Source organism: Oncorhynchus kisutch, linkage group LG13 (assembly GCF_002021735.2).
Source record: "Oncorhynchus kisutch isolate 150728-3 linkage group LG13, Okis_V2, whole genome shotgun sequence".
Lineage (NCBI taxonomy): Eukaryota > Metazoa > Chordata > Actinopteri > Salmoniformes > Salmonidae > Oncorhynchus > Oncorhynchus kisutch.
The window spans coordinates 5,549,395-5,566,924 of NC_034186.2; the positions used below are offsets into that span (position 1 = coordinate 5,549,395).

A 17,530-nucleotide genomic window follows, 5' to 3' on the forward strand; every position below is an offset into this window, starting at 1 on the left:
CTGAGGAGAGGACAACAGACAGTAGTTATCTGCCTCTCTGAGGAGAGGACAACAGACAGTAGTTATCTGCCTCTCTGAGGAGAGGACAACAGACAGTAGTTATCTGCCTCTCTGAGGAGAGGACAACAGACAGTAGTTATCTGCCTCTCTGAGGAAAGGACAACAGACAGTAGTTATCTGCCTCTCTGAGGAAAGGACAACAGACAGTAGTTATCTGCCTCTCTGAGGAAAGGACAACAGTAGTTATCTGCCTCTCTGAAGAGAGGACAACAGACAGTAGTTATCTTCCTCTCTGAGGAGAGGACAACAGACAGTAGGGATCTGCCTCTCTGAGGAGAGGACAACAGACAGTAGTTATCTGCCACTCTGAGAGAACAACAGACAGTAGGGAACGCAACCACTCAGTGACTATTAGAGCACGATGTAGTTAGGTGTAGTTACATGAGGTCGAAGGTTAAATTCCTGCATGGGGAATATGCGCCACTTTCAATGGACACAGTTCTGTAAGTCACTCTGGATAAAAGAGATTAAGTGGCTACTAAATGAACATATCATGATTGAAAAATGTACTCTACATCACATAACACAGTACTGTTCAAACCTCCTAACCACATAAACGTATTTTATAATGCATCGTGTGTTGAATGATAGCCATTGTGTTGACTGTCTACTTACAAATAAAGAGTAAATCGGGTACAAAAAAAATCTGAGGAGTGTAGATATGAAACCGACCTGTGTCTGTCAGCTCCGGGTGCCTGCGGTGTAGGTGGGCTTGTAAGTAGGAATAGTTGATGAAGGACTTCTCACAGCATTGGCACTGAAAAATATCATAGTTTGGTCAGGGTGGAGGGTAGAGAGATGGTCAGGGTGGAGGGTACAGAGATGGTCGGGGTGGAGGGTAGAGAGATGGTCGGGGTGGAGGGTACAGAGATGGTCGGGGTGGAGGGTACAGAGATGGTCGGGGTGGAGGGTAGAGAGATGGTCAGGGTGGAGGGTAGAGAGATGGTCAGGGTGGAGGGTAGAGAGATGGTCAGGGTGGAGGGTACAGTACAGAGATGGTCAGGGTGGAGGGTACAGAGATGGTCAGGGTGGAGGGTAGAGAGATGGTCAGGGTGGAGGGTACAGAGATGGTCAGGGTGGAGGGTACAGAGATGGTCAGGGTGGAGGGTAGAGAGATGGTCAGGGTGGAGGGTACAGAGATGGTCAGGGTGGAGGGTAGAGAGATGGTCAGGGTGGAGGGTACAGAGATGGTCGGGTGGAGGGTACAGAGATGGTCAGGGTGGAGGGTACAGTACAGAGATGGTCAGGGTGGAGGGTACAGTATAGAGATGGTCAGGGTGGAGGGTACAGTACAGAGATGGTCAGGGTGGAGGGTACAGAGATGGTCAGGGTGGAGGGTACAGAGATGGTCAGGGTGGAGGGTACAGTATAGAGATGGTCAGAGTGGAGGGTACAGAGTTGGTCAGGGTGGAGGGTACAGAGATGGTCAGGGTGGAGGGTACAGTATAGAGATGGTCAGGGTGGAGGGTACAGTATAGAGATGGTCAGGGTGGAGGGTACAGAGATGGTCAGGGTGGAGGGTACAGAGATGGTCAGGGTGGAGGGTACAGAGATGGTCAGGGTGGAGGGTAGAGAGATGGTCAGGGTGGAGGGTACAGAGATGGTCAGGGTGGAGGGTAGAGAGATGGTCAGGGTGGAGGGTACAGAGATGGTCGGGTGGAGGGTACAGAGATGGTCAGGGTGGAGGGTACAGTACAGAGATGGTCAGGGTGGAGGGTACAGAGATGGTCAGGGTGGAGGGTACAGTACAGAGATGGTCAGGGTGGAGGGTACAGAGATGGTCAGGGTGGAGGGTACAGAGATGGTCAGGGTGGAGGGTACAGTATAGAGATGGTCAGAGTGGAGGGTACAGAGTTGGTCAGGGTGGAGGGTACAGAGATGGTCAGGGTGGAGGGTACAGTATAGAGATGGTCAGGGTGGAGGGTACAGTATAGAGATGGTCAGGGTGGAGGGTACAGAGATGGTCAGGGTGGAGGGTACAGAGATGGTCAGGGTGGAGGGTACAGAGATGGTCAGGGTGGAGGGTACAGTACAGAGATGGTTGGGTGGAGGGTACAGTATAGAGATGGTCAGGGTGGAGGGTACAGTACAGAGATGGTCAGGGTGGAGGGTACAGTACAGAGATGGTCAGGGTGGAGGGTACAGTACAGAGATGGTCAGGGTGGAGGGTACAGTACAGAGATGGTCAGGGTGGAGGGTACAGTACAGAGATGGTCGGGTGGAGGGTACAGTATAGAGATGGTCAGGGTGGAGGGTACAGTATAGAGATGGTCGGGGTGGAGGGTACAGTACAGAGATGGTCAGGGTGGAGGGTACAGTATAGAGATGGTCAGGGTGGAGGGTACAGTATAGAGATGGTCAGGGTGGAGGGTACAGTACAGAGATGGTCAGGGTGGAGGGTACAGTATAGAGATGGTCGGGGTGGAGGGTACAGTATAGAGATGGTCAGGGTGGAGGGTACAGTATAGAGATGGTCAGGGTGGAGGGTACAGTATAGACATGGTCAGGGTGGAGGGTACAGTATAGACATGGTCAGGGTGGAGGGTACAGAGTTGGTCAGGGTGGAGGGTACAGAGTTGGTCAGGGTGGAGGGTACAGTATAGAGATGGTCAGGGTGGAGGGTACAGAGATGGTCAGGGTGGAGGATACAGTATAGACATGGTCAGGGTGGAGGGTACAGAGTTGGTCAGGGTGGAGGGTACAGTATAGAGATGGTCAGGGTGGAGGGTACAGAGATGGTCAGGGTGGAGGGTACAGAGTTGGTCAGGGTGGAGGGTACAGTATAGAGATGGTCAGGGTGGAGGGTACAGTATAGAGATGGTCAGGGTGGAGGGTACGGAGATGGTCAGGGTGGAGGGTACAGTATAGAGATGGTCGGGGTGGAGGGTACAGAGTTGGTCAGGGTGGAGGATACAGTACAGAGTTGGTCAGGGCGGAGGGTACAGAGTTGGTCAGGGTGGAGGGTACAGTACAGAGATGGTCAGGGTGGAGGGTACAGTACAGAGATGGTCAGGGTGGAGGGTACAGAGTTGGTCAGGGTGGAGGGTACAGAGTTGGTCAGGGTGGAGGGTACAGAGTTGGTCAGGGTGGAGGGTACAGTACAGAGTTGGTCAGGGTGGAGGGTACAGTATAGAGATGGTCAGGGTGGAGGGTACAGAGTTGGTCAGGGTGGAGGGTACAGTATAGAGATGGTCAGGGTGGAGGGTACAGAGTTGGTCAGGGTGGAGGGTACAGAGTTGGTCAGGGTGGAGGATACAGTACAGAGATGGTCAGGGTGGAGGGTATAGAGATGGTTAGGGTGGAGGGTACAGTATAGAGATGGTCAGGGTGGAGGGTACAGTATAGAGATGGTCAGGGTGGAGGGTACAGTATAGAGATGGTCGGGGTGGAGGGTACAGAGTTGGTCAGGGTGGAGGATACAGTACAGAGATGGTCAGGGTGGAGGGTACAGAGATGGTCAGGGTGGAGGATACAGTATAGAGATGGTCAGGGTGGAGGGTACAGAGATGGTCAGGGTGGAGGGTACAGTACAGAGTTGGTCAGGGTGGAGGGTACAGAGTTGGTCAGGGTGGAGGGTACAGAGTTGGTCAGGGTGGAGGGTACAGAGTTGGTCAGGGTGGAGGGTACAGTACAGAGTTGGTCAGGGTGGAGGGTACAGTATAGAGTTGGTCAGGGTGGAGGGTACAGAGTTGGTCAGGGTGGAGGGTACAGTATAGAGATGGTCAGGGTGGAGGGTACAGAGTTGGTCAGGGTGGAGGGTACAGAGTTGGTCAGGGTGGAGGATACAGTACAGAGATGGTCAGGGTGGAGGGTATAGAGATGGTTAGGGTGGAGGGTACAGTATAGAGATGGTCAGGGTGGAGGGTACAGTATAGAGATGGTCAGGGTGGAGGGTACAGTATAGAGATGGTCAGGGTGGAGGGTACAGTATAGAGATGGTCAGGGTGGAGGGTACAGAGATGGTCAGCTGTCAGAAGAACAGGCCTTCATAATGGCTTAGTGTTTTCTGTCATTCTTACAGACTGCAGAGTTGAAACATTTCATGGGGCATTTACTTAAACGAAACTATGACACTGACAGTTGAAGTCAGAAGTTTACATACACCTTAGCCAAATACATTCCTGACATTTAATCCTAGTAGAAATTCCCTGTCTTCGGTCAGTTAGGATCAGCACTTTATTTTAAGAATGTGAAATGTCAGAATAATAGTAGAGAGAATAATTTATTTCAGCTTTCATGTCTTTCATCACATTTCCAGTGGGTCAGAAGTTTACATACACTCAATTAGTATTTGGTAGCATTGCCTTTAAATTGTTTAACTTGGGTCAAATGTTTCGGGTAGCCTTCCACAAGCTTCCCACAATATGTTGGGTGAATTTTGGCCCATTTCTCCTGACAGAGCTGGTGTAACTGAGTCAGGTTTGTAGGCCTCTTTGCTCTCACACGCTTTTTCAGTTCTGCCCACACATTTTCTATAGAATTGAGGTCAGGGCTTTGTGATGGCCACTCCAATACCTTGACTTTTTTGTCTTTAAGCCATTTTGCCACAACTTTGGATGTGTGCACTGGGTCATTGTCCATTTCGAAGACCCATTTGCGACCAAGCTTTAACTTCCTGACTGATGTCTTGAGATGTTGCTTCAATATATCCACATAATTTTCCTTCCTGATGATGCCATGTATTTTGTGAAGTGCATCAGTCCCTCCTGCATCAAAGCAACCCTCCAACATGATGCTGCCACCCCTGTGCTTCACGGTTGGGATGGTGTTCTTCGGCTTGCAAGCCTCCCCCTTTTTCCTCCAACATAATGATGGCCATTATGGCCAAACAGTTCTATTTTTGTTTCATCAGACAAGAGGACATTTCTCCAAAAAGCACAATCTTTGTCCCCATGTGCAGTTGCAAACCGTAGTCTGGCTTTTTTATGGCGGTTTTGGAGCAGTGGCTTATTCCTTGCTGAGCGGCCTTTCAGGTTATGTTGATATAGGACTCGTTTTACTGTGGATATATATACTTTTGTACCGGTTTCCTCCAGCATCTCCACAAGGTCCTTTGCTGTTGTTCTGGGATTGATTTGCACTTTTCGTACCAAAGTACGTTCATCTCTAGGAGACAGAACGCGTCTCCTTCCTGAGCAGTATGACGGCTGCATGGTCCCATGGTGTTTATACTTGCGTATTATTGTTTGTACAGATGAACGTGGTACCTTCAGGCGTTTGGAAATTGCTCCCAAGGATGAACCAGACTTGTGGAGGTCTACAATTTTTTTTCTGAGGTCTTGGCTGATTTCTTTTGATTTTCCCATGATGTCAAGCAAAGAGGCATTGAGTTTGAAGGTAGGCCTTGAAATACATCCACAGGTACACCTCCAATTGACTCAATTGATGTCAATCAGCCTATCAGAAGCATAATTTTCTGGAATTTTCCAAGCTGTTTAAAGGCACAGTCAACTTAGTGTATGTAAACTTCTGACCCACTGGAATTGTGACACAGTGAATTATAAGTGAAATAATCAGTCTGTAAACAATTGTTGGAAAAAATGACTTGTGTCATGGACAAAGTAGATGTCCTAACCGACTTGCCAAAACTATAGTTTGTTCACAGGAAATTTGGGGAGTGGTTGAAAAACGAGTTTTATATTTGACTCCAACCTAAGTGTATGTAAACTTCCGACTTCAACTGTCATAGCAATTAAATTATTGGTCAGGAGGACAAACGAGTTTAACGACATTGTGAGCTCATCAAACTGACATTTACAAATATGCTCACTTGATACTAAACCCAAGTATCACAAGCCAATTGGAAAGAATAAATTCAAGACAGCATTAAAGCGCAGAAGTGAGTTGATGGGTAGAAATAAAATCATTTGATGGTTCATCCGGATGTAAAAAGGAGGACCGGGTGTGGTCCAAAGATAACGTTTACCTTGTGGTAGTTGTTGAAGCTAGCCTGTAGTAGGAGCTGCTGTGTGGCTAGCATCTTCTTCCTGAGTTTGCTCTCCTGTTTAGTAGCCTGTAGCTCAGAGTCCAGCCTGGCCCTCTCCTCTCCCTCTCGGTCTGCCTTAGAGAGGACCCCCTGTAGACGGTCCTCTAGCCCAGACACCTGGGAGCTCAGGTAGTCCTGACAGTGCAGCAGGTACTCTGTGCTGAGCTGGGACATACGTAGTAGGTTGACAAGGGCCGGGTCAGCAGGGCTACGGCAGTAGGGACACCTCTCACCTTCAGGGATGGAGTTGGGGGTCAATTTTAAATGTAAACAGTCCTTGTTTGGTGCATTAAACCAATAAGCAATGAAGTAAAAAAAAAAAAAAAAGAATTAAGTTAAAAAAATTAAATGGGAGGTTCACAGACAAAAATTGACAAGTCAGGACAGTTCCAATTGAAGTCATTGCTTTTCAACTGACTGAAGTGAAATGGAATTGACCCCAGGACCAACCCTGCTCTGTTACCTGTGACATCACAGAAGGTGACAGCAGATATGTACTCCTGCAGTACGACCACGTCCATCTCCCTGGCCACGTGATCCACATCCAGGGCAGAGAGGCGCCGCCAGTCCATGGATTCAGTTCGGGCTCGGAAACGTAGGGGCTGCAGGGGGCCAGAGCTCCAGGAGGAGGGGAAAGAGAGGAGGCCGGACACAAGAGGGTCACTGGGGGTTCTGAACTGGCCAGGCATGGTGGTGTAGGCTCTGGCAGGGAATGAGGTGGGGTAGTGGCACTTGGAGGAGATGCTGCTGTGAAAGAAAGAAAGAAAGAAAGAAAAAAAAAAGAAAGAAAGAAAGAAAGAAAGAGAACCCTATTAACACTAAACAAAAATAAAATGCAACATGTAAAGTGTTGGTCCAATGTTTCACGAGTTGAAATAAAAATATCCCTGAAATTTTCCATAAGCATAAAAAGCGGATTTCTCAAATTTTGTGCACAAATGTGTTTACATCCCCTGTTAGTGAGCATTTCTCCTTTGCCAAGATACTCCATTCATCTGACAGGTGTTACATATCAAGTTGATTAAACAGCATGATCATTACACAGGTGCACCTTGTGCTGGGGACAATAATAGTCTCTCTAAAATGCGCCGTTTTGTCACACAACACAATACCACAGATGTCTCAAGTTGAGGTAGCGTGCAATTGGAATGCTGACTGCAGGAATATCCACCAGAGCTGTTGCCAGAGAATTTAATGTTCATTTGTCTACCATAAGCCGCCTCAAAGGTCATTTTCAAAAATGTGGCAGTACGTCCAGCCCGGCCTCACAACCGCAGACCCCTTGTAACCACACCAGTCCAGGACCTCCACATCCGGCTTCTTCATCTGCGGGATCGTCTAAGAACAGCCACCCGGACAGCTGATGAAACTGTGGGTTTTCACAACCGAAGAATTTCTGCACAAACTGTCAGAAACCATATCTGGGAAGCTCATATGCATGCCCCGTTGTCCTCACCAAGGTCTTGACCTGACTGCAGTTCAGTGACTTCAGTGGGTAAATACTCACCTTCAATGGCCACTGGCACGCTGGAGAAGTGTGTTCTCCATGGATGAATCCCGATATCAACTGTCCTGGGCAGATGACAGACAGAGTGTATGGCGTAGTGTGGGCGAACGGTTCGCTGATGTCAACGTTGCAAAGTAGAGATAAAAATAATGGGGTGCAAAGGAGCTAAATAAATAAATAAATACAGTAGGGGGAGAGGTAGTTGTTTGGGCTAAATTATAGATGGGCTATGTATACAGGTGCAGTAATCTGACTGCAGAATGACTGCACACTGCACAGTACTGGTGTTAAGTGCAGCTTCGTAGACTTGTCTCCTTGGAGTTAATGATGTAAACAGATCAGCTCATAAGAATCCATTGTTCCAATGTAGCCTGGCCTTACAAAACACAAACAAACAGGATCGTTGCTGCATCCTTGTTGCTATCCTTTCAACAGGTGAGAGAACAACACTGCCTTCCTTTCAAGAGGGATTTCACTGGTCGTGTGTGGCAGTTGATATGAGGGAGGCGCTAGCTAGCAACGCCAAGGGTATTTTTTGGGGGGGGGTGTCTTTTATTAGGATCTCCATTAGCTGTTGCAAAAGCAGCAGCTACTCTTCCAAAACATGAAACATAATACAGAACATCAATAGACAAGAACAGCTCAAGAAAATTACATACAAAAGTGCCCTGGTGGGATAAGTGTGTGTGTGTCAGAGCTATGTTTAAATTCACTATGCATATAATTCGGGATTTTCAACACATTAATGTTTCTTATAAAAAAACAAGAATTGATGCAGTCAGCCTCTCCTCAGCTCTTACCCAGGAGAGACTGGCAGCATAGTATTTATATCAGCCCTCTGATTACAATGAAGAGCAAAACGTCCCGCTCTGTTCTGGGCCAACTGCAGCTTCAATAGGTCTGTCCTTGCAGCACTGGACCACACGACTGGACAATAATCAAGATTAGATTAGGGGTCGTGAGTTCAATTTCCCGCATGGATCACATACACACAACTAGGATTGTGGTTAGCTAAACTCACCGGACTAAATGGCACAAGACGTAACTAGCTATCTAGATCTGACAGCAAAGAGTTACCGGAAAATGCATCATAGCATATTGAAAGTTTCAAAGTTAGCTAGCTTGCTTACCTGTCCTTGGCGTAGCACAGTTTTGGTATCTTGCTTGCTCCTGCGAAGTAAACTTATATGCAATATTTCAGTAAAAGGTTTCTAGAGGTATAACTTTGCAAAAATGTAATTTGCACGAATAATGCATGTGGTGTTCGCTAGTTTGCACCAAAAAACGGTGTGATGGGTGGAGGGCTGCCCCCCTGCTGCCTTCTATAGGGGAAGGTGCAGTAACAAGGCACGCTCCGGCTGTTACCTAGGAAACGAAACGCCCTTTGGGCCATTGTCTTGCGTCAGATGGCGTCACTCCTACGTGACTCTCGTCCCTCGAACGATTTGGGATTATGGGCCTGATTTCAGCGCGTTCAAGACAACTGGGAACTAGGGCATAAACGAGCTACAACTGGGAAAAAATATTTACAACAGTCATCCAGCTCGAAATTCCAACTCGGGAACTCACGCGTCTTTCTAGAGCTCGGAATTTTTGAACTTTTCGAGTTTCAAGTACTAGTCGGAACTAGGAAACTCAGAAATGTTTGACTTGCTAACTGATTGAACGCAGCACGTGTATAAATCTGACATTTCCGAGTTTGCTAGTTCCCGACTAGCATATAAATGTGGCATTAGGCTTCTTTCTGACAACGGCCGAAGATGTAATATACACACTACATGACCAAAAGTATGTGGATACCTGAACGTCAAAACATCTCACTTCAAAATCATGGGCATTAATATGGAGTTGGTCCCTTTGCTGCTATAACAGCCTCCACTCTACTGGGAAGGCTTCCCACCACTTGGCATGATGTGTGTTTTTTCCTATATTTATATTTTATTTTTAATCCCAGCCCCCAACCTCGCAGGAGGCCTTTTGCCTTTTGGTAGGCCGTCATTGTAAATAAGAATTTGTTCTTAACTGACTTGCCTAGGTAAATAGAGGTAAAAAAATAAAAATAAAATAGATGTTGGATCATTGCTGTGGGGACTTGCTTCCATTCGGCCACAAGAGCATTAGTGAGATAGGGCACTGATGTTGGGAGATTAGGCCTGGCTAGCAGTCAGCGTTCCAATTCATCCCAAAGGTGTGCGATGGGGTTGAGGTCAGGGCTCTGTGCAGGCCAGTCAAGTTCTTCCACACCGATCCCGACAAACCATTTCTGTATGGACCTCGCTTTGTGGTCATGCTGAAACAGGAAAGGGCCTTCCCTGAACAGTTGCCACAAAGTTGGAAGCACAGAATCGTCTAGAATGTCATTATATGCTGTCACATTAAGATTTCCCTTCACTGGAACTCTTGGGGCCCGAACCATGAAAACAGCCCCAGACCATTATTCCCCTCCACCGAACTTTACAGTTGGCACTATACATTCGGGCAGTTAGAGTTCTCCTGGCATCCGCCAAACACAGATTAATCCGTTGGTCTGCCAGAGTGTGAAGCATAATTCATCACTCCAGAGTAGCGTTTCCACTGGCGCGAGTTTTACACTACTCTAGCCGACGCTTGGCATTGCCAATGGTGATCTTAGGCTTGTGTGCGGCTGCTCGGCCATGGAAACCCATTTCGTGAAGCTCCTGACGAACAGTTATTGTGAACAGCTATTGTGCTGAAGTTGCTTCAAGAGGCCATTAGGAACTTGGTAGTGAGTGTTGCAACCGAGGACAGACGATTTTTACGCGCTGTGCGCTTCAGCACTCGGCTCCTGGATGTTTCCTCTTCACAATAACAGCAGAGGTTGGAGATTGCATGTGCTCGATTTTATACATCTGTCAGCAACGGGTGTGGCTGAAGTAGCCGAATCCACTCATTTGAAGGGGTGTCCACATACTTTTGTAATATATAGTATACGTTTCCAAAAACAACATGCAGAGAGAACACGTGTCAATACTGATTTTTATTTAATTTGATCTAAAAGGTTTCCCTCTCCAACAAATAGAATATCACGTTATCGTTTCACCTGTGTATGATACGGCTGCAGCCAGACTGCAGAGAGAACACGCCCCTATCCACATGGACAGGGCCGCTGTGGAGAGGGTCAAAAGGTTGGACATCACCGAGGACCTGTAACGGTCCCCTTCACACCGACAGCGTGGTGATGAATGCTCAACAGAGCCTTGTTGAAGAAATTAGTCTTGGCCCCCCAATACCCTCACAAACTTACACAGATGCACTATTAAGAGAATCCTGTCGGGCTGTATTACCGCATGGTAAGGCAATTGCACCGCCTGAAACCGGGTGGTGTGGTTCATCCAGACTCATCATCGGGGGCACAATGCCCTCCAGGACATCTAAAGCAGCCCGTGTCATAGGCCAAGAAGATCTTCAAGGACCTCAGCCACCCGAGCCACGGCCTGTTCACCCCGCTACCATCTAGAAGATCTTCAAGGACCCCAGCCACCCGAGCCACGGCCTGTTCACCCCGCTACCATCTAGAAGATCGTCAAGGACCTCAGCCACCCGAGCCACGGCCTGTTCACCCCGCTACCATCTAGAAGATTTTCAAGGATCTCAGCCACCCGAGCCACGGCCTGTTCACCCCGCTACCATCTAGAAGATCTTCAAGGACCTCAGCCACCCGAGCCACGGCCTGTTCACCCCGCTACCATCTAGAAGATCTTCAAGGACCTCAACCACCCGAGCCACGGCCTGTTCACCCCGCTACCATCTAGAAGATCTTCAAGGATCCCAGCCACCCGAGCCACAGCCTGTTCACCCCGCTACCATCTAGAAGATCGTCAAGGACCCCAGCCACCCGAGCCACGGCCTGTTCACCCCGCTACCATCTAGAAGATCTTCAAGGACCTCAGCCACCCGAGCCACGGCCTGTTCACCCCGCTACCATCTAGAAGATCTTCAAGGACCTCAGCCACCCGAGCCACGGCCTGTTCACCCCGCTACCATCTAGAAGGCGGAGACAGTACAGGTGCATCAAATCCAGGATCAAGAGACATCTATCTCCAGGCCTTCAGACTAGCCAGGCCTCCACCCAGTACCCTGCCCTGAACCTTATTTTATTGACCTTTATTTAATTAGGCAAGTCAGTTAAGAACAAATTCTTATTTACAATGACGGCCTACCCCGGCCAACGCTGGGCCAATTGTGCACCGCCATATGGGACTCCCAATCACGGCCGGATGTGATACAGCCTGGATTCAAACCAGAGACTGTAGTGACGCGTCTAGCACTGAGATGCTGTGCCACTTGGGAGTCCACTTCATAGAGTAGGGTCAAAAGAAAGGCATCGCAGCTCCATTCAAATCTTAACTTAAAATGTTAATTATTCCACAATACAGACAACGGATCACCTCCCAGAAAGATATTATCACATATGGCTGAAAATATTGAGTCAGTTTATTATAATGCCTACCGTATAGCAATGCACTAACGCACAAATGTAGCACCTCATTGATCACATTAGGCTACTACATGAAATATATTGAGACAAATTACAGACAGTAGCATGCATACAAGTAGCAAAATAGAACTGAATTGATTGACCATGAAATGTATTTCAATATTATTGAAATAGGTCTATAGCTTGCTGTATGCTTTTAAAATGTAATGTATTCATCTCGGGTTTAAATTTGAAGCATTTTTTAAAATATGTTTATTGTTTTGATCAATTGCAAAGACATTGGCAACTTTGTATTTGTAGTCCACTTTGTTGTGAAGTTATCTGCGGTCACAGAGAGGCGGATAAACCATGTGATTCTGTGTATAAAGTTATGCGGGAGTGCAAATAAGCATCTAACGACACACGCTTGTTTTACGAGCGGTCTGAAATTACGAATGTTTTCAAGCGCAACGTTAGTTTTGACACAGTTTTTAAAACCCCGAGGCGCAACATCGCGAAACTGTCGGGAACGCTTGTAAAGCAAACCAAACAGACAAGGCCGGGGTTTGAGAAGTAAATGAGAGGAATTAAAAATGATTCCTTTAGTTGTGAGAGGAAGCGCACTGGCGGGCAGTGGGCGAGAAGATGGAACGAGATGGATTTTGGTCGATATTGTTACAAATGTTGTCATCGATGAAACATTTGCTCTTAATACAGTTTCCTGTTCTCAAATCTACAATCTGCTATGAACAGAGTTGTGTAGACTTTACCCTTTGCAAAAAAATTTAAAAAATCACGTTGTGTATGACTGCAAAGGTGAATTGAGTTATTGCACATGCGCACTTCCCCGAGTAGGCGTTCCCTAACGAAATATGCAAATGATGCTAGAACGCGCCAATAGGATCTCTCTATCGCGTACTTGGCTCTGCCCACGACTCATTTGTTCCCATTGGAAACGACAGGCGGTGGTCTATCTTGGTTTAGTTATAAATCTTTGGCTTCGCAAGCCAACGTCGCCATGACCTTAACTATAAGCGTGACCAGGGATTTATATTGGAGAAGCAGTTTTATCCTATGTTCATACTGTACTGTCTTTGGTTTTGGGAAAGATTTAAGATGCTTCTACGTAGGTTCTATTGATGCATTTAGCCACAATATGCTTTTGGGAAACCAGGCCCAGTGAGGTTGTGCAGAAGGAATCAATGCGCTTTCAAATCAAATTGTATTGGTCACATACACATATTTAGCAGATGTTATTGCGGGTGTAACGAAATGCTTGTGTTCCTAGCTACAACAGTGCAGAAATATCTAAAAATTTACAAATGAATATACCCAAATCTAAAAGTAAAAGAATGGAGTTAAGAAATATATAAATATTAGGACAAGTAATGTCGCAGTGGCATTGAATAAAATACAGTAGAATAGAATAAAGTATATACATATGAGATGAGTAAAGCAGTATGTAACATTATTAGAGTGGCCAATGATTCCATGTCTATGTATATAGGGCAGCAGCCTCTAAGGTGCAGGGTTGAGTAACTGGGTGGTAGCCGGGTAGTGATGGTTATTTAGCAGTCTGATGGCCTTGAGATAGAAGCTGTTTTTCAGTCTCTCGGGTCCCAGCTTTGATGCACCTGGACTGACCACGCCTTCTGGATGATAGCGGGGTGAACAGGCAGTGGCCCGGGTGGTTGTTGTCCTTGATGATCTTTTTGGCCTTCCCGTGACATCGGATGGTGTAGGTGTCCTGGAGGGAAGGCAGTGTGCCCCCGGTGACCCGTTGGGCAAACAGCACAACCCTCTGGAGAACCCTGCGGTTGTGGACGGTGCATTTGCCGTACAAGGGGGTGATACAGCCCGACAGGATTCTCTCAGTTGTGCATTTGTAAAAGTTTGTGAGGGTCTTAGGTGCCAAGCCTGATTTCTTCAGCCAGTTACGCCTTCTTCACCACACTGTCTGTGTGGGTGGACCATTTCAGATTGTCAGTGATGTGTACAGCGAGGAACTTGAAGCTTTTCACCTTCTCCACTGTGGTCCCGTCGATGTGGATAGGGCTGTGCTCCCTCTGCTGTCTCCTGAACTCCACGATCAGCTCCTTTGTTTTGTTGACGTTGAGGGAGAGGTTATTTTTCTGGTACCTATCCGCCAGGGCCTTCACCTCCTCCCTATAGACTGTCTCATCATTATTGGTAATCAGGCCTACTACTGTGGTGTCGTCTGCAAACTTGATGATTGAGTTGTAGGCGTGCATGGCCACGCAGTCATGGGTGAAGAGAGTACAGGAGGGGGCTGAGCATGCACCCTTGTGGGGCCCCTGTGTTGAGGATCCGCGTAGTGAAGGTGTTGTTTCCTACCTTCACTACCTGGGGGCGGCCCATCAGGAAGTCCAGGACCCATTTGTACACGGAGAGGTTCAGACCCAGGGCCCCAAGCTTAATGATGAGCTTGGAGGGTACTATGGTGTTGAAGGCTGAGCTATAGTCAATGAACAGCATTCTTATATAGGTATTCCTCTTGTCCAGATGGGATAGGGCAGTGTGCAGTGCTATGGCGATTGTACATGTAGTCTAATCCTGTTCATATTGTTTACACAATAACTGATGTAGTCTAATCCTATTCATATTGTTTACTCAGTAATTCATGTGAATTTATGTAGTCTAATCCTTTTTATATTGTTTACACAATAACTGATGTAGTCTAATCCTGTTCATATTGTTTACCCAGTACAGGAACTGATGTACATCTAGTCTAATCATTTTCTGTACAGTGAGTGTTTTTTCCTTCATGTGGTTGATTCATATTCTGTTTCTTTACAATGCTTACTGACCAAAAAAAGCAACATAAAAGGTTGAGTTTGTAAGAAAATAACACTGCAGACTCTAGTGATGTTGACATGCGATCAATGACCATACATTAAGAATCTTTGTGGACTCCATTTAATCACATCTGGTACAACTCTATGTTACACAATCTTAAATAGTAATGAGTAAGGTACAAAAGGGTATGAAGTAATGACAAACAATAAAGCATAACCTATATGCTGCAAAAAAAAAAACACTTAACAGTATATGTTCTCATTCGAGTAGCCTATGTAGCCTAGCACTCACTACCTGGCTGGATTGTGAGAAAATACAATTTACTTTTATTTTTTGTATTCATCATTAGACAAGAGCTTGGGCTGGTATGTAATGTTCTCATCAACAGGATATTAATTTCTTGGACCGTGTTGATCATGTTCAGCTTCGTGTAGGAGAAGGGAAATTTCGAAAGCATCCACTTCGTCATCAATAACAAAGGCGACTGCCATTGTTGCGTTTCCTAGAAACAGCAGAAGTTGTCCGAGATGCAGTCAGTGCATACTGTATGTCCCTCCCCCCCCCCCCATCACTACCTAGTACACACTGGCTAGCACATTAGCTCATTAGCTAGCTAGTACACACCATCTAGTATACACTAGCTAGGGGGAAAAAAGTTTCATTGTCACGAAAGTCGTAGTGAAATGTGTTGTTTTATAGGGTCAGCCGTAGTAATACAGCACTCCTGTGTGTAAATTAGGGTTAGGTGTCTTGCTCAAGATCACATCGACAGAGCTAGTTAGTACACACACTAGCTAGCTAGTACGCATGATTTTTGCTGGAGCCAGACGCTATTGAACTCAAATCGCACACGGCACTAGCTGGTGGGTATAATGTGGGCATGATCTTTACCTTGCGTACCCCCCCTCCCCGTCTGCGGTCAGCAGATAGACCCTACTTATCACTAATGCTACCATTGAGGTATACAAGAAAGGTTACCACCACTTTGCTTGGATTCACACAATCTTGTAATTTATCATTCAAAGGAGCCCCTAGTTAGCGCGAATGATAAGTGATTACAGCCTCAAGTCTTCTTGGGTATGATGCTACAAGCTTGGCACACCTGTATTTGGGGAGTTTCTCCCATTCCTCTCTGCAGATCCTCCAAAGTGCTGTCAGGTTGGATGGGGTGCATTGCTGCACTGCTATTTTCAAATCTAACTTTATTTGTCACATGCGCCAAATACAACAAGTGGAGATATAAATAAACAAATAAACGTAAAAGATAAAAAGTAACACAATAATATAACAACAATGAGGCTATATACAGTGGGTACTAAGTCCGTGTGCGGGGTACAGGTTAGAGGTAATTTCTACATCTAGGTAGGGGTAAAGTGACTATGCATAGATAATAAACAGCGAGTAGTAGGGGGGGGGTCATGTAAATAGTCTGGTGGTGGCAGGGTAGCCTAGTGGTTAGAGCATTGGACTAGTAACCGGAAGGTTGCAAGTTCAAATCCCCGAGCTGACAAGGTACAAATCTGTCGTTCTGCCCCTGAACAGGCAGTTAACCCACAGTTCCTAGGCCGTCATTGAAAATAAGAATTTGTTCTTAACTGACTTGCCTAGTTATATAAAGGTAAAATAAAAAATACAATTGTTCAGCAGTCTTATGGCTTGGGGGTAGAAGCTGACCATCCATGATATCAACATTATCGTGTTAACCATGTTATGAGACTATACAGGACTGACCACCCATGATATCAACATTATAGTTATAACCATGTTATGAGGCTATACAGGACTGACCACCCATGATATCAACATTATAGTTATAACCATGTTATGAGGCTATACCGTGTGTTTACATTTACAATGTTTATAAATATTGGAGTAAAACAAGCTTATATTTTTGGGGTTCTGACAGTTGAACTAAACTCATGAGGCATTTATGAGTTACATTCTTCAAGAATCAATTAATATAATTTATAAGTCTAAAAATGGATGTAGCAAATACAGAGTACCCCTTTAAGTCTATCAAAAGTCTGCGAGTTTGAGCATGTGTCCATTACGCCTATGGATTTAAAACTATTTTATCAGCATGAATTAGATTGAGCAATGAAAGCCCACTTGTATTCTATAGGCTGGGATCCACACTATGCAACTGTTGCAAGAGCAACATTTTGACAGGCTGTCCACTGGTTTCAAAAACAATGGTTGATAGGCAGCTTAAACGTCTTTAATTCAACCATTATTGGGTTCAAATACACATTTATATCTGTGAACAGCCATCTACAACAACCACAATCCGTAAGGCGCAAATAGTTAAATGAGAGAGCAGCAGTGTGATTCACGTCAATGCGCTAGGTAGATATCAATAATAGGTGATATCCGTTTTGCTGTAGGTTACACCACTGCTGTCATCCTTACCTCCAAGGGTTTATTCAAATTGGATAATCTTTGGATGATGACAGCAGTCGAACAATTGGAAGACATAGTGGCCTACAAAACCTATTCCTGCCCTTTCCCCGCGATCCATCAAACACATTTGGTGTGTTTGCACAAGGGTGATATTTGCACAAGGGGAAGATCTAAGAAGGTGGAGGTGCTAGGGATGTGTCCCATTCCTTCTGGTTATCAGACGGGGGGGGGGGGGGGACTCATTTTGGATCGCTCTTAGTCTGGAACCGCCCCCTCGACCTTTCCATGAGACGACAGGGTCATTAAAATCAGCTCTTAGGAT

At 46.1% G+C, this 17,530-nt stretch overlaps 1 protein-coding gene across 5 annotated transcripts in view; it reads right to left on the reverse strand.

The window, feature by feature from the left end:
- The window catches only part of dzip1l (DAZ interacting zinc finger protein 1-like), a 52,568-nt gene that overhangs the window by 18,862 nt on the left and 16,176 nt on the right, over positions 1 to 17,530 (reverse strand). For 3 of the 5 annotated variants that reach the window (XM_031785435.1, XM_031785434.1, XM_031785431.1), the window contains exons 2-4: positions 6,510 to 6,793; positions 5,987 to 6,279; positions 733 to 817 (exon numbers count right to left, since the gene is read on the reverse strand). In XM_031785435.1, coding sequence (XP_031641295.1) covers positions 733 to 817; positions 5,987 to 6,279; positions 6,510 to 6,735 — 604 coding nt within the window. In that variant the 5' untranslated portion in view covers positions 6,736 to 6,793. Of the gene's footprint in view, positions 1 to 732; positions 818 to 5,986; positions 6,280 to 6,509; positions 6,794 to 8,683; positions 9,477 to 17,530 lie in introns of those variants that run through there. The other 2 variants (XM_031785432.1, XM_031785433.1) reach the window with 2 other exon arrangements.